This window comes from Ambystoma mexicanum, chromosome 1q (assembly GCF_040938575.1).
Source record: "Ambystoma mexicanum isolate Mex_15411 chromosome 1q, UKY_AmexF1_1, whole genome shotgun sequence".
Classification (NCBI taxonomy): domain Eukaryota; kingdom Metazoa; phylum Chordata; class Amphibia; order Caudata; family Ambystomatidae; genus Ambystoma; species Ambystoma mexicanum.
In genome coordinates, this window is record NC_090922.1 from 863,775,531 (window position 1) to 863,798,409 (window position 22,879).

At 44.7% G+C, this 22,879-nt stretch overlaps 1 protein-coding gene across 2 annotated transcripts in view; it reads left to right on the top strand.

Annotated features, from left to right (window-relative positions):
* Positions 1–22,879, top strand: part of DENND1B (DENN domain containing 1B) — a 2,623,009-nt gene that overhangs the window by 1,507,101 nt on the left and 1,093,029 nt on the right. Inside the window, exon 8 of one of the 2 annotated variants that reach the window (XM_069641511.1) lies at positions 17,560–17,619. The exons of the other annotated variant lie outside the window; for it this stretch is intronic. Within the exon in view, the coding sequence (XP_069497612.1) occupies positions 17,560–17,619 (60 nt within the window). The remainder of the gene's footprint in view (positions 1–17,559; positions 17,620–22,879) is intronic. 2 annotated transcript variants of the gene reach the window in all.

Sequence of the window (22,879 nt, forward strand, 5' to 3'; positions counted from 1 at the left end):
TGCATTAACTGCAATTGAACGTGTTGGCGTCAAAGCGTGCCTGGCGTGGCCCCACCGCCTCAAGGAAGTAAACTTCCTATGTACTTTCGTTTTCACTCATACCAATGCCCCCACATAATGTGTGTGCACCGGCACAACTTTATACTCCAGAAATGCCATTTAGCACAGATGACCGCCACATTTATTACCTTCCTGCGTCCCCCACGCTGCACACTTGCTCCTTGTTTTTAATCACTAGACCAGTTGGTCTTTTTATTTTTTTACCCAACAGAATAGTTTTTTATCTATTGTTGTCTCATTGCCTTTCACTGTCCTGTCCTGTGAAATTACTTGTGTAATTAATGCTTATGCGCCCTGTGCGATTTGAAACAGAAACCCAGTTTCTGGACGCACGGCTTTGAAGCTTAGGATCTACAGTTCCCATACTTCCTGTAGTTTTCAAATTTGGAATGCAGGCGCGAACGCGGCTGGCGCGAACGGGCCGGTTTGTGCCATGCCTTTAAATTGGCTTGGTTTGCTCCAGCTAGTCGATAGCCTGCCGCCACATTTATTACCTTCCTGCATCCCCCCCCTGCACCCTTGCTCCTCGCTTTTAATCACTAGACGGTTCGGTCTTTTTATTCTTTTCCCCAACAGAATTGTTTATCTATTGCTGTCTTTCACGGTCCAGTCCTGTGAAATTACTTATGAAATTACTGCTTATACACCCCGTGCGATTTGAAATGGGAACCTAGTTTCGAATGGATTGTGTCCTCCCACTAATTCCTCATCTTTGATAATCGAATCTCGCCATCTTTGATGCTTCGGAAAACAATTTCTCGGCAGAGGGCGCTGTGCACAATGTTATGGCATTGATGACCCTCGAGGGCCGCTGTGGACCGTCGACGTCCTCAGTAGTGTAAATTGCTCTTGCAGCACCTGTTGGCTTCAGTTCTGTTTTTCTGAAATCTTTTGCTTCGAGCAATAACGGCACGCTTCGTTTTCCTGTCGAAATATGTCATCTTCAACACCTTCAACCCCAAAGACGGGATTTAAACAATGTTACGACTGCGGGGTGAAAATGTCAATAACCGACCCTCACTGCGTCTGCCTTTGGTGTATGGACTCTGGGCACCGTACCGATGACTGCAGATCCTGTCAGTCCATACCGGGAAAAAGCTCTCCGGGAATGCAGAGGTAAACGGGCGATGGGCAAGGAAGCTTCAAAGACTAATTCGAAGTGGGAAAAGAAATCTGGGGAATCTAGAGATTCCACTCAGCATAAACGGTCGAAGAGGTCTCGATCGGGCAGATGATCGAGGCAATCTTCGTCTTCTTCGAAGAAGGCAAAGAAGAGACGTCATACGTCTCCCTCTTCTTCCTCGAACTTCTCTACAGAGGTTATCGGGTGCTTGACTAGGTCAGATTCCCCTAGTAAATGGGACGCTTTCATAGTGGAAATTATGCAGAACTTTTAGAATGTGGCCTCACCCCCCCTCAAAAGAATCACGCAAGAGCCATGCCCTGTTCACTCCTTCGGACAACCCAGGGAAGTCAAAGGCTACTACGGCTGTTCGTCGAGAAACTTGACCCGATGAAAAGGCTTCAAAGGTATCGACTCAGGAATCGAGTTCATCCGGATACCGTCAAAAAAGTTGAAATAGTTGAGACCTTTGACAATTGTGTCGACGCCATTGGCGCGGAGTGCTTCGACGCCGAGGTCGAGGCAGATTCCTAGCAAATCCACCCCTTTTTTGAAGCCATCTTCGATACTGTCAATGGAATAAGGTGCAATTTGCAATTTCAGGTTACAGAATCCTGATGAACAGGGTCACAGAGTATATGGGGTGGAGTAGGGCTTCCCTGGCATATGAGCAGGATGATATGATGGACATCCTAGATTATGGACCTCAGAAGGACCCGATCTTACCCTTCCCACAAGGCCCTTCAGAGGAAGGTTGTTGCCAATTAGGAAGCTCCAGAATCTGGGTCTGCTGTGAACAGGAACTTCCCTAGGAAGTATAGACCCTCTAGCAGTGATCCAGACTATCTCACCAAACATCCTACACCCGAGAGTTTAGTAATACAGGCTACTACTTCAACCAAACAATCTGCCTATGCCTCTAAATCCCCGGATAGCGACGACAAAGTTTATGCATGGGCTTGCAAGGTCTTCTCATCAGGCAGCATGGCCTTGAAGTCTACTAAGGTTCCATGTACCTTAGCTAGATTTTCCTATACCCTGCGGGACTGTGTTGCCATGGCGGCTGAACCCGGGAAGGTGAAGAAAGGGGCGGCTTCCTGAATTTGGTTAAGGATGGTAAGGAGGTGATGGAAGAGTGTCTCCAATCAGGATTGGATACTGCTGACAGCATCAGAAGATCCATGGCTACAGCCGTACTGCACAGGTTTGCGTGGTTGAGAAAGTCGGGGTTTGCACCGGATGTGCAGGCCAGACTGCTCAACATGCCCTTCGATGGCTCGAGGTTGTTCGGCAGCAAGGCGGATGAAGTCTGGAGAAGCTGCAGACCTCCAAGGCGGTGGGTAAGTCCCTTAGCACTTCCATTAGGCAACCTCAACACCCCTGCTTGGGCTCCTCTTCCTGGAGGGGTCATTCTCTTTGCTTTTATTCCTCAGTTGGTAGGGGAAGGGGACAGGCCGGACAAAAGGGGTAAAGAAGATTCCCTCGTGGTGGATGAGGAAGTGGTGCTAAATCAGCCCCAGCAGCGACATCTTTACCCAAAGCCACTGCTGCAGCTGCCTCTAAGCCACTCTGAGGCCTTGACCCACAAGACCCCGGTGGGAGGCAGAATATCTCAGCATCTGAACAAATGGCTTGCCATTACTTCAGATGCTTGTGCACTGGAAACAGTAGTTCAAGGTTACTGCCTTCCTTTTCTAAAAAAGCCTCAATATCATCCACTGGGAACCAATTCTATCAAAACTCCAGATCTGCTCCTTGTTCAGGAAATGTTAACCCTGCTAGAGAAAGGTGCAATAGAACATGTACCTGTTGCAGAGAGGAACAAGGGTTGTTATTCCCCATACTTTATCATTCCCAAGAAGGACGGAGGATTTTGTCATGACCCTCGCCCAAAACCCCCTCTGCGAAACTCATTGGACAGGTGGAGTCAGGACTCAGGCCTCTAGAGCCTGGCATCCTCTTCAAAAGCCCTCCTGGGGCCAGTCCTGGTGCCTATCGCGCCAGGCTCGTACACCTTGAAAAACATGGGCTTGGGAACTACTTTATTGTGTTTGTCGGCCAACATGGAGGTATCCACATAGCTTGATTCTTAGGAACCAAGCTATGCGGTCTAGTGTTTTGGGTGTGGTAGCCTAGGGACTACTTTACCTAGACTATTTTGTTGGGGCTATTTAAACCACACCCGAGCAAGAGAACACGGTTCGCGTTACTTTGCAGTTTGCAACGTGACGCTCACCGTGTCCAGCTATACCCACAAACCTCAGAGAAGCAGGACCTGCAAGGAAACAAAAAGAACATCATGAGCAGCAGCATCTTACCTGCAGTCTTCATATTTAGCTACTCGCAGCTCCTGAGAACAGCTTCCTTGAATCTGCACGCCTCCCGGACTGAACGACCTGAAAGAGGAAGATAGAGGCAACATTAAAGAAAGCATTAGAGACATTGCGTATTACAAACTGCTCTAAAGGCTTACCTGGCTGGTCGCCTCTCGGCTGGGACCACTCTGGAAATTGCACACGTGCAGAAGAACACTGCGACCTACAAGGAAAGGAGGAAAAAACAGGTTAGCAAAGGCAAGACATCGCAGCGCTGCGCATAATGCTTACTACCGCATCATAGCGCTGCTAATGCGCCATCATTTACCAGCGATGCTCAACCAAGCCAGTTTGCCGCGCTGAAGCTCCGCATACCTAAGGGAGAATGAAACATTATTAAACAAAGAAAGGCATGCAGGATAGCAACAATACTAAAGAACAGCAATAAGACCTACCTGAACGATATCAAACAGGCCGGCGTCAGTGAAGTAGTTGGACCGCACACGCCTACGAAAGACAATGCGCCCCTGCAAAGAAGGCAGGACGGAGAGCACGCCTAACTCTACCACAAGGTGAGGAGAGGGCCCCAGAGGGGCTGAAATGATACGGGGGAGGAGGGAGGATACTTACCCCGGTCGGACAGTCTTGAACACAGTTCTCCTGTATTTTCAGGCAGAACCTTCCCCGCGGACCACATCTGGGCACCACTTAGAAGTATACCAGCAAGTAACCCGGCTGAGTGGCGTCCCTGTGGATACCAGGTGAGCGTAACAGATTGAGACCCATCTTGGACTTAAGAAACTTGAACAAGTTCCTCAGGAAGGACAAGTTCAATATGGTTACCCTTTCTCAGATTCTTCAGGCTCTCCAACGCAGACTGGCTGTTACCATTGGACCTTCAGGATGCTTACTTTCATGACAATCCATCTCAAGCACAAAGTACCTGAGATTCGCGGTTGGCGGTTCTCAACATCAGTTTCAAATTCTACTAATCGGGCTGACCTCTGCCCCGAGGGTTTTCACCCAGCTGATGATGGTAGTGGCAGCAAGTCTCAGTAGAGGGGGGATTCACATTTACTCCTACCTGGACGACTGTTTGATCAGGGCTCATTGACCCGAGAAAAAGCCCAGGAACATCTCAGTATCACCTGCCACTCCCTACACAGACTGGGCTTCTCCCTCAATTACAAGAAGTCCCAAATCATACCATTCCAAAGACTCCAGTTCATCAGAGCGGTCTTGGATACTTCCTCTGGGAAAGCCTCGCCTCCTGAGGTGAGAGCTCAAAACATTCAGCAGATGGAAGCAAAATTACAGAATGCCCAACACCTTCCGGCCTTTGATTTTTTGAGGTTGCTCAGTCTCATGGCGTCATGCATTTTCCTGGTGCCAGAGGCCCGATTGAGAACTTAGTGGTCCCAATTTTCAGGAATATGTTGGATCAACTGCAAATACCAAGCAGTGTTGCTCAAGACCTGATTTGATGGCCTTGCAAGGATCACGTTCTCAAGGGAGAATCTTTTTGGCAACCATGGCTGGAGATGACGGTAGTGATGGATGCCTCACTCACGGGTTGGGGAGCCCACACCAACAAACTGAAAAATCAGCGGTCGCTGGTCTCCATCGGACTCCAAACTACACATCAATCTTTTGGAGCTGAGAGCAATCGGACTAGCGCTGAAGGCAATCCTGCCCTCTGTACGGGGAAAGGATGTCCTGATAATGAAGGACAACACAGTAGCCATGTACTACCTCAACAAGTGAGGAGGTGTAGGGTCACTACCACTGTGCAGAGAGACAATGCAGCTCTGGTTCTGGGCAATACAAGAATAAATCTCTCTGTCTGCAGTTAACCTAGCCGGAGAGCAGAACACAGCGGCAAACGCTCTGACCAAGCAGAGCACAGTGCCCCACGAGTGGGAACTAGCTCAGGAAGTCATTCAAGAGCTCTTCACCTTTTGGGGAACCCCTCAAGTGGATCTGTTTGCGACCGGTGCCAACCGGAAGTGCGACCAGTACTGCTCAAGGGAATTTCCTCGAAGAGGAGCTCTACGGCACGCGTTCGTAATTGACTGGGAATTTCCACTCCTGTACGCGTTTTCTCCAGTCCCTGTGATTCCTCACGTAAGGTTGAGAAAGTTTGGGAAACCCATGATCCTAATTGCCCTGGATTGGGCCTGGAGGACGTGGTACCCGCACCTTCTGGACATGTCCATCTGCCCTCCAATATGTCTTCCACAAAGAGAGGATCTTCTCTTGCAAGAGGGAGGTCGGGTTCTCCATCCGGAGGTCAAGACACAGCCTTCAGGCATGGTTTCTGAGAGGCTGAGATACAAGGATTGGGGCCTTCCGGATGACGTAATGGAGATTTTGCTTTCGGCCAGAAGGCCAGCAACTAAATCTTTGTACCGGTGTTGTTGGAATAAGTTCAGTAACTGGTGCAAGGACAAGAATGTGGATCCTTTTCAATATGCACTCCTATGGTGCTTTCTTTCCTGTTGCATCTGGCTAATGCGGGTCTCCAGATTGGAACAATAAAAGGATACCTGGCCGGGCTTTCCATTTTTAAGTGCTCCTCTGAAGAGGTCTCCTATTTCAAGATACCTTTAATTGTTCAATTTCTGAAGGGACTCACTAATGTGTTCCCTCCAATCCCATTTAATATCCCTAATTGGGATTTAAATCAGTCTCTAACTTGTTCCCCTTTTGAGCCTTTATATTCCTGCACTACTTGTGGCATTAACATCACCCTGCAGGGTAAGTGAGTTGCTGGCCCTTTCATGCAAGCCTCCTCATACTACATTTCATAAGGATAAAGGGTAAAACTATCATTCCTGCCTAAAGTAGTCTCTGACTTCCATCTGTCGCAGAAGATATCCCTTCCATCTTTCTATCCTCCCCCTCATTTGGGTAAGGAGGAGGAAAGGCTGCATAGGCTGGATGCAAAAAGGGCTTTAAAAAAGTGCCAAGGGCGAGCATACTCGTCCTTTTTACATAGACTTCAATAATAGCCTGGCACTTAAAGGGCTTTATATTGCAAGAATGGCAGAATTTCGCCATGATGATCAACTATTTGTGGGATACACCAGGCCTACATGGGGGATTGCAGTAACTAAACAAACCATATCCTGGTGGATTACACTAGCTATTGCCGAATGCCAAAGACCCGCCGGAAGGGCTTTAAGCTCATTCCATGAGGGGCATGGTAACTTCCACGGCTCTTCAAATGGGTGTCCCAATAATTGAGATCTGCTCTGCAACGATCTGGTCGTCCGTTCATACATTTGTTAAGCATTATTGCTTGGACTCCTCTTCCAATCAAGGAGATCTTTTTTGCTAAGGCAGTCCTTCATTCCATTCACGATAGATTTAAATAGTACTCCCTCCTTCAAATTGTCACTGCTTTGGGAGTCTATCAATGATGAGGAATACATGGGAGGACTCAATCTATTCAAAGAACAGGTTACTTACCCCTGGTAATGTTCTTTCGGCTGGATGTTACCCCCACGTATTCCTCATCACCCCACCCAGCCTACCCACCGTACAGTTTACTTGTTTTACACACTGTTACACTTGAGAGCTTGCGAGGGGTACGCCTGGTTAGTTCCTCGATTTATGGAATGAAAAAACAGAACTGAATCCAACGGGCGCTGCACAAGCTATTTATACTACTGATGACGTTGATGCTCCACGGTGGCCCTCGAGAGTCATCGGCACCACACCGTTGTGTACAGCGCCCTCTGCTGAGCATTTATTTTCCAAAGCAGCAAAGCTGGCGAGATATGAATATCAAAGATGAGGAATACGTGGTAGGAACATCCAGTCGAAAGAATGTTACCCAAGGGTAAGTAACTTGTTCTTCTGCACGCACGGCTTGGAACCTTAGGAACTACAGTTCCCATTCTTCATGTAGTTTTCAAATTTGGAATGCAGGCACGAACGCAGGCGCTAATGCAGGCACGAATGCGCCTGGCGCTAACGAGCCGGTTTGTGCCTGTACATGCCAGGGAAGGCAGGAGGGCCTGCTTACGCTCTGTCTGCAGTCCAGGTGTTTGTAATTCCACGTTGTTTCTACAGTTTCGCATTCTATTGTAACGGAATAGCAGATAACATATCACAGAATTACCTTATTAGACGCATCCATCTAAACCACCTATCTAGGCTGAAAGGCACGATCGCGCCTCAGACTCCTCCCCCCTGTTGGATAATCTCCATGTCAACGATCTTATGGGGGAAACTCCTCGACCACAGTCTGGTTTGAGCGAAACTGTTACATCAGAGACAGTGGAGGACGCTGTAAATTACCCAATAACCCCCGAGATGGTGAAATCTTATCCCAGCACAAGTGCATATCTGAAAACGGAGTTACTAAACGCCTGCTCACTAGCCGCACTTGCTAAAGAAGTAGCAGATTATATACTGACGGCTGATGTGTACATAATGCTTCTGACAGAGACTTGACTCTGTGAGGCCAACCTACATTCTTTACAGCTGGCCACGCCAAGGAGTTATAGAGCCCTTCATGCAGACCCAGTTGGACAAAACGGAGGGCGGGGGAGTGCCATAATTTTCTGGGACGATCTTAATTTCTTTGTATCTAGTATACTGATACTGAATGCCTGTGAGGGCCTACTAGTCAAACTCCACCAGAGTCCCACATCCACTTTCAGTCTCTCCTTATCCTCTACCACCCCCAGTTACCCTGCCAGATTTCCGAGAGCAACTTATGGCTTTTCTGGGCCCCCATATTAAACCAAAGACACCATTTTCAGTAGCAGGAGATTTAAATTTGTGGGCCAACAATCCGACTGACCTGGAGGCATGCGCTTTGTTGAACCTCTTGGAGATCGTAGGTTTCAAACAACGTTTTACTGTCCCCACTCATTAAGGACACAAATCACTTGATTGGATCTTGTCCAGAAAATAAATTATTTCAACTATAAATGTTGAAGCCTGTTGTTGGTCCGACCGCAACCTCATCACCTCCTTCTCCATCATTACATCAGGTTATGTCACTGAAAGAGCCTGTGCACATGCACAACGTACCCTGCGCAGACATATCTGTAATGTCTCCTATGAGGCCTTTCCATCCATTTCCTTAGCGATTGAGGGCACTGTCTCACTGGATTCTTATACTGCTCAACTACGCAATATTTTAAACTGTGCCTTTGATAAGTTGGCACCCCTTAAATTCTGCCAAGGTAAAAAAGACATGCACGCTAACGCAAACTAGTGGTTCTCTTCTGATGACTTGGCAGCCAGACAGCTCAAACGTGCCGCCGAAAGAGGTTGGCAGACGTTCCCTACTTCAAATACATTGGCCCTTTATAAAGAAGCAGCCAAGTATTACAAAGTTGCCATCCTTGGAGCAAAAAAAAGCTAAACTGGAGGAATGCATCCTGGGAGCTAAATCCAGCACCAGGGAGCTGTTTAATATTCTTAGAGAGTTCAAGGGAAAAACTCAGGAACTTCAGCCAGTTGTTAGTGATGCATTGTTTCATCAAATTCACAACAGCTTCATGCAGAGGCATTGCTGAGGGAGTCTGAGGGGGCTATAGCCCCGAGTCTTTTGGTTGTAGCCTTGGATAGAAGCTGAGGGGTTTCAACCAAAAAGGCTAGCTAGCCCCCAGTACCAACAGTCCCAAAATTAGCAAAGCCCCTGATCTTTTCTTCACCTAGCAACACCCCTGGCTTTGTGCAAAAGGTTAAACAACATCAAGGGACTATCGCGCCAAACCTTCCTAGTTGCCATGAGACCGGTGCACAAGCCAGGACAATCGGCTATGAGGAGGAAATTGACAGAGGTTTTCTCGTTTAGCCAGGTCACAGTTTGAAGAAACATCGACAATTGTTTAAAATCTTAAACCCACCTAATGCATGAGTTACATTTTTCCTGCACCCATGTTTAAAAAATATTTCTTCAGCATAGCCGCCCTTGTCACATCATTCATAAACCGCTTGTTTCAAAAAGGGACAGTTCCAGAATGCATCAAGGAAGCCTGGATTACCCCCTTACTGAAAAAGGAAGGGCTCGATTCGCAGGAGCCTTTGAATTATCGCCCCTTAACTAAAGTCATCTTCCTCCGTAAGATCATTGACAAAGTTGCCTGCCTACAATATGACACTTTGTTGAGGAGAGGGGCCTCCTGTCTAGCGGACAATCCGGATTAAGGAAAAATCACGGTACGGAAACGGTGCTGGTTGATGTAAAATACATGCTAACCGGAATTGTTGACCAGGGGAAAGCAGCTATGTTGTTGCTGTTAGACCTGTCCGCCGCATTTGAACTTGTTAATCATGTTAGGCTGGCGGACAGGCTAAATGAGGTGGGCAGATGCTCGAAAGTAGCAGCAAATTGCTTCAGATCTTTCGTGGGACCCAGGAGAGCAAAGGTAGCTCATGGGGTTTTCAAATCAGAAGAGGTTGCTCTTAGTTGTGGCATCCCCCAGGAATTCAGCGTGTCCCGGCTGCTCTATAATATTTACTCCAAGCCCTGTTTTGATGTCCTAGACGGTCTGGGTGTCACATATGCAAATTATGCAGATGACACCCAGATCCTCCTGGAACTAACAGGACTCCTTGCTAGTCGCCACACCATCAAAACCTGGATGAGAGACAGCTTCTTGGCACTCAATGACAAGAAGACGGAGATCCTAATTGTTGGCAGTGTGGCTAAACTCCAGACTTGTGACCCCCAATATGAAACAATCTTAGTAGGAGGGGCACCGTCCAGGTCTCCAGCTCCATCAAGACACCGGGAGTGCTATTTGACAGGAATCAAAATTTTGAAAAACAGGTTGCCAATGTAAGTCCCAGCTGTACATATACAACTTATTTGTTGTGGCAGATCCAACCATACCTCTCAGAAGTCAATAGAGCTTTAATAGCAACAGTGACTATTAATTTGAAGATCGACTACTGCAACAGCTTATTGGTCGGCACAACAATGGCCAATGTAAAAAAGCTGCAGACACTCCAAAACTGAGCTGTTGGAGCAGTGTGTGGCTTAGGACGTTGAGACCATGTATCCAACGCTCGGAGAAAGCTGCATTGGCTCCCCGTTCGTCAAAAAGGGTCCAGTTCAAAGCATCCTGCCTAGTATACAAGTGCCTTGCAGGCACAGCCCCCAGGTACCTTCAGTCACACATCAAGAGACTGCCACACAAATGAACCCTGCGTTCCAACGATAGGGATCTTCTATTACAACCTTGTTTTAAACTGAAGACATACAGTGATCTGACCTTTGATGATTGGGGGCCAAGAGTCTGGAACGATCTCCCACTATCCATTAGACAACTGCCATCTTCCGCTCAATTTAGGACAGCCTTCAAAACCCATCTGTTTGATGGAGGCGGAATGTAGGCTTCTTCCTCCCACCTACTGGTCCGTTACCTTAGTGTAAGTTCTGTTATCTGTTTTTTGTCTGTACTGTCTGGTTGAGCACTCGGAGGCCTGCGGGCGAGTTGGCGCTTTACAAAAATGTATTAGAATACAATAGAATAGAATCGAAATACTCATAAATCATGCTCTACCTGCTATGCAACCTGGCATAACATGGCCCTTGCCCCCTCACAGAAAGAAAAGAAACGCTTTCTGCTGCACCACAACGTTAAAAACACATCAAAAAGTAAGTAGAAAGTAGAAGACAGCTGTTAAGCAAAGCAATACCCACATGCTAAATGTTGTTGATCATTTGTTTTTATCTAATTTATAACTACTTGTGCCCTGCATTTGCATATTTAAATAAAAAGCCTGGAGAAAAAAAACTCACACATGCATTTAACCCAATTAAAAACTCCACCCACCCACTGCTAATTACCTCCCACGACCACATAAAAAAGAGCTACAACCAGGAAAACAGCAGTAGGGGGAAGCACATTGTACTTTCTACTCCAACCTCTAACCCCTTTCCAAATAAATACTTAATTTCTGAAGCATTTAACTTCCTACTCATACATGCATTGCACTGGTTACCGAATGTGACCAATGCAAGCACAAACCAATTGTTAGAAACGGAGAGCAATGATTTCTGCCTTTAAAAAAAAAAAACATTCAACTGAAAGCCCTACTGTTTCCCCATCGGCAAATGAATGGCAACACAAGCTATTATTGTAAAGAAACTCAAAATAAGCGCTGAAACAGTCTCCGGGCACGTCTGGTAGGAAAATCCCTTGCAACAAGTTAACTGTCTAACCTTTGCTCATTACAAATGGACATTCTTACAGTTAAAATAGTCCCAGCATGGCATCTGCAAGTGAAAAAGAGAGCCACATACTATCGCAAATACACTTGATGTTTCAACCATGCAACCAAATTGGTATGCACTCGGTATGATAAATGAGCATTGACCCCTGGGTACAATTTTCGCGCAACTCACACATTAATGCATGCTATCCCGAAAATGTTTTAATTTTGAATGCATTTTCTTGAAATTCAAATAAGCTACACAAGGCTATGCTAAAATGTTGGTGTTTTATGAATGGTACAAGTTCAGTATATTGTACAATAATTGAATGCCTGTTAATAACCAAGTTGAACATTTTTTTATCTGTCAAAGCTATACAGACCTTTCAGCATCTCATTGAAAAGATTAAAACAAGGTGGAGAAAACCTTCAAATTCTTGGGTGGGTACAATTCAGATTCTGAAAATGGTGGTGTTTATGTCCCCTAATTATTTTTCAAGCCCTCCATATAAAGCCCTCCCCCAAAAAGATCAGAGGGGATCAGAGGAGGGGGGAGGGCAGGGCAGCTAGGTTATCCAGGAGAATATTGTCTGCACCCTTTGAAGTAGGAGATCTACAAATCCCCACATTTTTATAAAATACTTAAATGGTTTTCCCAGCTGCAAATCCTGGGGGGAATGGTGAAATGTCGACTTAACAAAAGAATGTTTGGACATGAACATGGTGGTGGGTCTGAGTGCCAGGCCATTAAGGGCCATCTGCCGATCTCAATCCAGTGACAAGGTCGGTGCTGGAGGGCTGATGTAAGGGAGCACCTCCCTTAGGCTTGAGCTCCTCCTACCACTTTACCCTAATTCGAGGGAACCATCAATTTTGTCCAGTCTTCCGTAGGAATTCTTTTTCACAGTGGAAGGCATATAGGGTGTGATGCAAATATTTTCAAGGGGGATATACCAAATCCTTCATTAATTCTAACAAGTATTTTAAGTTAAACAAATCTGACAACCCTCACTACCTCCATTTGTGCCACTGGGTGTTTCCTTCCCCTTATAGGGAGACACCCACCAGGAACCTCCTAACGTTTGATAATTGATAGCTAATAATACTTCACCATGGGGCCTAATATAAAGCATTTATAAGTTTCTCTTGTCCTCTACAGAGCAGTTAGAGAGGAGTTATATGAGTAAAGGGTATCGGGTCATTTGCCTGTGTGCTTTTGACTGCGTGGGGAAAAGACAGCTTTCAAAAGACATCCACTAGCCATGTCTATTAGCAAAACCCAGAACGGCAAAGACTGGTGCCAACGGGTAGCAGAAAGCAGGGGAATGGGGTTTTGGGCATGTTTTCGTGGAGTGAAGGTCTGGAACGGGGTAGGAAAGGGACAGGAACTGAGGTGCGAGGGTGAAACCTTAGAGAGAATGAAATTCCTGCCAGTGCAAGGAGGTGGGAGTGGTGACGGAGAGCAGTGGAAACGGGTGTAAAACTACCTGGTAGAACAAAATCCTGCCCTTTGGGGGCCGCTCTGGACAGACAAAAAAGGGCAGTCTTTTCTAAGAGCGGTCTCTATGGAGCAGGCTTATAACAAAGAACCAAATGAAGGGGTTGCCGACCTGTGGAGAGCCCTGAAAGAGAGAGAATGTAATTGTATCTGGATACATACTAAGAACTCTACAAAATGCATTAAATGTAAAGAATTAATATAAAAACTAATGTTGATGTGGTAAAGATTTCTCCTGGTTTCGCAGAAACATTTTGCAAGGAATCTGGGGGCACTGGCTCTCTTCTACATATATGGTGGGAATGGCCTAAACCTGCCTTTGGTCCCAGGGGTGGTTCTATTGGAATTATGAAAGAGGTGTTGATCCACTGCATTGGCCTTTGGGGAAGATACGATCCACCCTATTATTAGCACCCACACTCATGATTGGGGCCTATCGTGGATAAGTGGCCCTCCTCAGATCAATCTATGATGGCAGAAAGTGTGGTGCTTATTACCGCTGGGGAAAATGATTGCAAATTTTAAATGAAGGGTTCACCGCGTTTTGCTCAAAGTGGCTACTTCTGTTCGCATTGGGCTATCACAGGTGGGTGCTGTGCCCATTGCATCTAAAGGGTCTTAATCTTGTCCTTCAATAGATGTGTGTCATATTTTTCATTTGATGGGCCTTGGTAGGGTTTGGCCTAGGATACATTTTTGACTTGGTTTCTCGCTTTGTTCTTGGTGGTCTTACAGGTTTTTCTCTGAGTGAAGAGGTGGACATAACTGTAGCCATGTTGTATTATTGATATTAATCTTTCCAGCAGCAGAGGCAATGTGCGAGGGAGAGAATTGGGTGTTGGGATAATAATTAAATGTTATGCGGGCAAATATCGAATTGCATGTGGGGAATAGTTGACAAGATTCTTTGATCTACCACTGCAAAAGTCTTTTGAGTGAGAAAACAAAACATTAAGAACACTGTTGCTAGATTAACATCCAAGTAGTATTAGCACCGTTGTTACCATTGTTATCCCTAGCAAGAATGCATATTTAGAGGTATCACAGGGCTCAAAGCAGGAGAACATAGCCTGTTCTCGTTAACTGGTAATAATCTTTAAAAACATCAGGTCTTGGGTGACTGATACCAATTCTAACCCAGCTGTGATTTAAAGGCATAATGATACGCTCGTCCAGAATTCTACATTGTTTGAGCACTTTGCCTAAATAAAGACAAGATAGAGATAATTTCATTTGGCAATGCTCCAAGCCACAAGCTACCATCTGCCTGGCCTAACATTCTGGGCCCTAACCCAACACCACCAAACGGGGCAGATAGTCAGGCATAATCATTGACTCAGGCATGACCTTCAAGTCCAGATTAATGCAGCATTAAACAAAGATAGGCAATTTGACATACTAAAACACATCGTCTATTTCTTCGATTGACAACAGAGAACCAATCTCATCAGTGCACTGATTGTACCCCATTTGTATTACTGAAAAAACATATATGTTGCAGCCCAAAAGTTTATTATCAGTCATTTGTAGCTGATATAAAACAGAGCTGTGCAGGTACTCACTTCCACGTGGAGAATCAAGGATATTTCCACAATTCTAAAGGACCTCCAGCAGCTGTCGGTCGTCTAGTGCATAATTATTTTAATTGATCCGCATCACCTTTTGTCCTCTGTAGGAAATTGGCCCCAGATATCTGGCCACCCTATCCCTGCTAGGGATAGCAGGACCCTCTGTTCTTCCTCTAAAGTCATACTGTGCAACACCCCTCAGGAAAAAGCGATTTGGTGGGAGACTTCTTCCCACACTTGCCCCGAAATGTTGGAATGACCTTCCAGAAGATGTTAACCACCAAAGTGCCAACCAAGACATTTTTGAAAAAATCTAACACTAATATATATGTATTTTTTAACATGGATGGATCCACAATTAAATGACTTTTCCAATAGTACCACTTAAACTAGCATTTCAACTTATGTTGTGGCCAGAGCAGGGTAAGATCCCAGACAATGATCTTGTATGTGTTTACGGGTTGGCCTGACACTGTATCCCTGACCAAGAACATTATTGGCGTTTATTCACAAAGTGCAGTCATTGACTTAACTAAAGCCTGACTTTGGCCCATGCATGTCTCATTCGCATCCATTTTTTCAGGTACAATACCTTCAAGTCAGCAAGAGCTTTCGGGAATCCTCATGCATTGGTGTTTAATACAACCTAGATGGTATTCCTCCTGTCAAATGGCACCCAAAAGACCACACAGAATAGATATACAGACCATTTTTCACGTGGTATCTGGTGTCAAATGGCAGGGTGAAGTATTAATCCTTTGTCCCTTGTCCTTTGCAGATGCAGACCTGTAACTTCAGCTCCAGGTCTGCATTCTTAGTCCAGTTCTCAAGAAACCTTAATAGTAATTTGCAGAATTGTATTTCTGTTTCGTCTAATAAAGTGAAAGTGTAAATGAACAAGAGGTGCCTCTCGGACCATTTTTTTGCAAAGCGTCTGTTGCAAGGACTGACCTCGGGATGCCATTAGTTGTAAGGAGATTGCTTCTGAAAAGACAATAAACAAGGGAATCGCCCACCATATTGGATTCAGCATAAAGACTGCTCCAGGGTCCCCATCTAGGCTAGGTGTATATGAAGCTTTATACTGTCTATTGCGGAATAGAAATCCTGAATGCCAGAAAACACTGGACCACAAGGAAGATAACGTCTATCGATTATATCACTGGCACATAATTCCAAGAGATAAACCTTCCATCAAGACTCGAGCCCACTTTCAATGTTTGCAGCCTCCATCTGTCTGCCACAAGAGCTACCAACCTCCAAAACTGCCCAACGTATTTTCTTCCGTTTGTCTCCTACAGTAACGCCCACGCTGTTCTCACAGGCCACTGGTTTTACTTTAAACAATGCTGTATTATCTCAAGGTGTGTTCGTTTATGTCACATTGTGTCATGAGGTGGAAGCGGTGCATGTCTGGCTATAGTGCATTCCTTATCAAACCAGACAGTACTTTTCTTCAAAATAAACATGTCATTAGAAGCAGTGATACCGAAATCGGCTCTACTGTTAAGGGGTCAAACTGTAAGGTAAAGTTCATGTGATGTCATTGTAGTCAATTGGAAATACATCCATTATCATTCATTGGGAGGATGGCTCTGGCTGTCAATAATTGGCCAATGTGTGGAATCCGGTCCCCGTGGAATGAAACTTGCTTTTCCATTGCTACAGATGCCTGGTCCATATGAAAGAAGCCCATAAAGTAAGGGGGAAACCTACAAATAAATGAAAGACCACAATCCTCATACATAATATTTATTGGCTCTCTGAAGCAATCTTTTTTTATTGCACATCATGTTGAACATCTACCCTAAATAAAATAATTACTGGATTCACTCCTACCTTCTGTCTAATTAATGCTGAACTGTTCATCAAACGTTCTCTTGTTCCACAATTTCCTTTTGTTCTTTTGTTCCACAATTTCCTTTTGCAATGTTATTTTTATTTATTTAGGCCATTCCTCATTTGATCCTGTTATACACTTATATTGGTGTGTCTTTAGGAAGTGTGTGCATGTCTTCAAATCGTCATAAACCATTGTCTTTGTATACAATAGGCCTTTCATTTGAATATTAGCTGACTTGAATCATCTTTAAAATAACCTTTAATAGGTAGAGAACACTGGTGACAAATCAAGAATCATGGATGGTAATATCATTCGAGCTCTTGAGACACAGTGACAATTTATGGCAGAGTGCTGCAACCTGCACATCTCCAAATGGTTTGAACAACAATTGCCATGATATCTCACCATTCACTATGCTGGATAGGGGTGATGGGAGTTGAAGTCCAAAACATGTGGTGAGCTAAAGGTTGCAGACCCCTGACCTATGAGAACCGTTGACTGCGTGGTAATGCAACCTGCTTACACGGGTGTTTCTGCACCAACTGATCTCACTGGCCAGTGTAGGCCATTTCGAGCATAAGGCTAAGTGATGAAGTATTCGATGCAAGCAATGCATCTTTTTCGCAATTTATTTTTGAAGTGGGATATAACTCCCAAAAAGTAATTTAGACTGTGTGTATGGATGTAAAACGTAGGGCAAAATAAGTTCTCTGTCTCAAGCTCTTCCCTAGGCTATTGCATATTGAATTGTAAACATACTCCCTGTATGGCTACTGTGCATACATATAGTGTCTTTAAGAAAATGTGTTACGTATAGACCCGATGATGATGATGATTAGCAGTTGTGTGTATACAATTGATAATTCAGAGTAAATGTTAAATGAGGAATGGTGGATGTAAACATTAATCAGTGCATATGAATTTTAGTGCCATTCTGTTGACATCCCAATTTTCTCATGTTGTACAAGAATCAACAGATGTTTATTTCAAGTGAACAAATTATGAAAAAGCCACCAAGCCCCCCGTTGGTGAGTTAATGCATGCATGTGCTTTTCAAGGCATATCATATATTTCTTGCTAGGTAAATCACTGTTTTTCTCAAATTACTGCTATCTGTCCTATGTAATTTTACTAAAGACCATATGCGATTAATTTCTTTTTAGAGCTGGGGAAACCTTTGTCCATTTTAGGTCAGTGGCTGAAGTGTAGGTAAGGGCGCTTAGAGCTAAAGTAATAGAGTATGTGTTCCCGAGGTTGTTTTCATGAATCGCCTCCATCTCAAGGAGAACCCTGTTCATTTAGAAGGCCATGACATATTTTTTCTATTAAGTCTGATGTGTTTAGTGAAAGTTGGCAGAAGATCTTAGAGGGGGGTCCGTTAGTTGGGGGGAAGAGGACAGTAGGCCTTACATGGCAGAACAAACTGATATCCTTGCTGCACTTCTACCACTGTCCTCTAAAATACCGGTCCTATTTCACTTTCTCATATTGCCACTGGAAATCTACCTCTCCCTCTCTCTCCACTCTCTCTCCCATCCCCTCTAGTTCCTCTGTACATTGCACCCCATGTGAAATAAGGATGAGGGATGTGGGCAGTCTGGAAAATCCACTCATTAACATAAGTTACTTGCGAAGGGTTGTAGGAAGCAAGTACGTTTGGTTCAGAGAAAGGGCTGCTTGAAATGTGAGGACCCCAGGCAACCATGTCACCTTATGTAGTAATTTAGTTGGCAGGCTGAGATCATCCTCATACCTTATTCTAACTTGCTCCGATGCTGTTTCGTCCTTTCATCAGGGCAGGGGCTAGAATCCCCTGTTTTCTTAGACGTTTACCCTAGTATCTTGCACAAGCATCATACTCCTTTCCCACAGTACACACAGCCACAGGCCAAATGATATTTCCCCCCAACAGCCTCTCCTTCTCTGGTTTGTGGCAGTTCCGTAGGCTTTGTTTCAGAATTATGTTCAAACCTTCCAGGGGGTTCTTCACAGTGAAATTAGGCTTGGGGGAAATATAAAAGGAGGAGTTTGGAGTCCTTGAAATGCTCCACAAAACCTTCTCTGCCATCCCTTGGCTTCAAAGGGGGTGAGGAGACTGGAAGGTGAAGAGAAGCATTCTGACGCTGAAATAAACAGTTGTTTGGATTAGTAGGCAAAGGATGCAATTCAAATAACACTGTAGAGAGCACTGGCATAATTGGAGCCTTTAATCCTTTCCCACCAAGGGCCCAAACCACATTTCCTACCAAATGCCAGCTAACCCTCCCCTGGATAAAAACCCTTCATTCCCAGCGAGAACTTCAGAACCATTATCCAGGCCTGGGTAATATCTCATATCGATGGGGAAAAATGCTGCCTTCACTGTTGTTGGGATAATGCACGTGGCCCAACTTATGAGTCATACCATGACATGTTGGGTGATGCTAACAGGAAATTCTATCACATTTTTCCCATCCAAAATCATCTGCACTTGCTTTACATCCCAGGCAAAATACTCTACGACTGCCTGCAGTAAATATAAGGCAACCACTGCTCTCCCATCTGCCTACCTACCTTCAAATCTATGTAGCTCAGGTAGGTTGCACTCCTCAGGGAGCCAGGCCATTGCTAGACCTGTAGCCAAACTTGCATGAAAGGGGAAAACAGAAGAAAATGGCCCTTCTCTAGCTGTGCCCTTGCGTACGGGAACACCATCCCAGTAGCAATCCAGATCACACCAACACGTGTGCAGTTAGGGAAGGAACTCGGGATCTTACTCTTCAGTCATTGCCTACGTGCCTCCTATGCTCCTTGCGTTCCTGCATCACATCCACATCCCAAGGACGAAACATCACATGATATATGAGGTAATGAAGGGTTACAACATGTGTTACCTTCAAGCGACATGTACAACACTCTGTTGCTCCCTAGCTAGGTCTGCACTATATAAAACCCAAATACAAAATAAATACCTACTTCAACTTTTCTCCCTGCAAGGAGCCTGGAAGTGGGCTCCTCTAATTTTTCCTTTGCTTTAATGTTGCCTGGAAGCTCTCACAATCGACAGATGTGGTCAGGAAGAAAATATACATATCTGAAAGTCTGGGCCGGGGAAATTCAATGTTGTGTGAGGCCTTGTTTTACAACTACTCTTATTGCCTCTTGCCAGACGTGTTGGACTGTCAGAAAATGTCACTTTAGCAAGAATAGACTCACGTATGCTGCTTCAGGTCAAGTCCTACAGCCTGATTGCTTCATCTTTGCAGCCCACTGTTGCCTAAGCTAATGTTGCCAAGTTATTTTGACAGGTTTGGCACAAACGAGAGAATAGACCCATGGTCTCACAGAGGGCACGTAACCCTAGGAGCAGGGTGACCTTAGTTCCCTTCACATTAGGGACCCCTGGAGAGTTATTTCAGAAAAACTCCAAATTGTGTATAAATATGGCCTATCTAGGAGGCCAGGCCATTCCTCTAAATGTAGTGCCTTAGGCCTGATGAGGGGGAAGGTGCCAGCATTTGGTGGAAATGTGTTATGCACCTTCTAAGAATGGAACCCGTTTAAAACATCAGCATGCCACATAATCTTCCAATCACGTTAGGATGAATGGGGGATGTACTGTCATTTTCATTTCCATTCCAAACAGAAACATTTGTGAAATGTTCTGTGGGAGCTGTGCACATGGACAGTATAATATGTAAAGGCTAGATCAGTGATCTCACACCAGCACACTTAGCATAAAATGGGATCCCCTGCTGGGCTGCACAGAAGTCTGCACAGTATTGGGTCGCTTTTTTTAAAGCCGTTCTCGAACGTTTCTCAGGGTCTTGGATGGTGTAATTATGTGAAGGGATGACTTAATTCATAAACAAAAGTTACTTTGAAGTACATTACTATTTTTCCTTTTTTTCAATGTACAAGTCGAGCTTGTTGTGCACATTTCCAACTATACTGAAAATGTTGCCCTGTTACACAAATAGGCATTACACAAGTCTCTGCACAAGTCTCTTGAAATTGTTTGCAACTCTGAAGTTGCCCAATTTCATCTTAACTTTTGGAAAACCTGCAGTTAAAAAATGCAAAACATTCCAGCAAGGTGTTGGCAACTTGCTGGAATTAACATAATGAAGTCAGGTGTTATTGGCTTCCAACTGCATGGTCAGCAGCATTTCATGACAAGTGCCCATCATCAGTAGAGTGAGAAAGAGGCGCCTTCAGTCCAGAGCAGAGGCGGTTTTATACAGATCAGCAAAGATGGATTTTCAATGCATATAGTACATTTACAATTGTTAGGATAATTTGTTCTTTTTTTAATCTTCCACCTATCGCTACATATTTGTGCAGAACGTTCCGTATGTGGCCGCCTTAAAATGCAGTTGGGCAAGTCGCCAAGAGTAAACCTATCATGTTGAACTGTCATAAAATCCCATTTCCGTTCCAACCAAAGTAAGGTAACATTTACAGTTTGATGGTCGTTATTTAATTAGGCTCTTCTAGTTTCAACCTTTCTCCCAGTCCACACTTCCCATATATTTTCACTTCATTCCACATCCTTTTTTACTATTTCAAAGGGAATGACGTAAATGGCCATATGAGCAGAAATCGCAAAGTATCTAATATCGCATATGATCTTTACAGGTGTATTTTGTTCTGGCAAATTGGGTTTTCATTTCTGCATTATGACTGACTTTTAATTGTTGTTTTTACTAAAATGATGCATTGAGTACAGCATTTGGTGCATTTTAGAAATATTAACTAAACTAACTTATACTATTTATGACGTGTATTGACTAATCCATATGTGTTCAAATGTCACACTAAAATCACTGTTGATCCTGTCGGCTATGCTAGTCCATGCACTGCTGGAATGGCCAGGACCAGCTGAAGATTACAGTGGCCAATTTCACAATGTTGTGCAGGTGGGCAGGGAGGGGCATGTCTGTAGCCTCTGTGACACCTGATGACCCACAAAAATATATGTCGAAGTTGCGAACTTAAAGTTCTCGCATGGCCAGTTCAAAATATAATCTTTTTGTATCCCACATTCAGATCTTCATGTTAGTGCTTTCTTGAGCCCAATATTTGTATACGCTCACACAAGCAAGATGTTATTCAGAATGGGCAAAACTTTCCAGAGTTATGTTTTTCTCATATATGTGGCACTTTTAGCATTGGTCTTGCTGGGGGCGTAGAACTTACCGATCCATTCACGGATCTCTTTTGCCTGGTCTGTGGGTGTTTCTATCATCTGTTACGCTTTACAGATACAGGGCTGTTTTTGTGCCGCATTGTAGTATGCTGGCTCTGACTGCACTCTCCTGTTGTGTGGGATTTTGGTGTGAGAGTACTCCTCTGGTCATGTATGTCTGTGTGGGATGAATAAGGCGCAAACCTAGCTAGGAAGCAACATAGCCTGGGGCTACGAGTATGGGTGTTGGGATAACAGGATATTTGATGGGGCGCAGGCGGTGCATGGAGCGAGAGGGGAGAATTAGGGTTTCATGGAGCAAGCAATACTTGGTGAGATATTCTTCATAGAGGAGGATATTCAGGTCCTTCCTGAAATGCCAGAAGGCAATTGTAGCTGCATTCTGAACTTGTTCCAGTGAGAAAAGAGCTGCTCCCTGTTGTTTTCCCTATGGCAGTTCTTTGTTTCCATCCTCTGGTAATCTTGTGGTGGCATGCTGTCCTTCAGAGATGGTGATTTTGTTGGCAGGCTAGAGCTGGGTTTTGGTTGTGGCTGCTTTGCAGGTGATTGTGACTGTCTGCAACCTGATTAATGCATGAAGGTGTCGCCAGTGTGGCTTCTTTAGAATGGGGTTGAAATGGTTGACTTTTCTTAGCCCTGTGATGAGGCAAGCTTCACTGTGTTGATTGGTTTTCAGAGGGGCCAAAGGGGCATCTGGGCCTCCTGCAGGTAGGGCATTGCCACCATCTAGGTGGGTTATAATCAGGACTTGGACAACTGTTCGAAAACTCAGGACAGGGATGAAAGTCTTTACTTGCAGTGAATCACATGATGCTACCATGCTGTGTGTTTCTTCTTGGTGTGATGTTTGTTTCAAATGAGCAGCCAGTCCATTTTAAAGCTGAGAGAGTTTGAACTGGGTGAGAGTTGAGGTGTAAATCTTTGAGCTTTTTGTCAGTCAGCCTATTCTGGACTTGAGCATGCTTGGTTGTGGTTTCCTAAGGTTGAGCTTCAGGTAGGTACTAGACATCTAGGTTGGAAGGAGGAGCAGACAGTGCTTGAGTCAATTAATTTTGTTGATGAAATTCATCTTTAGTTAAATCTGCAAGTCATCTGTTTGT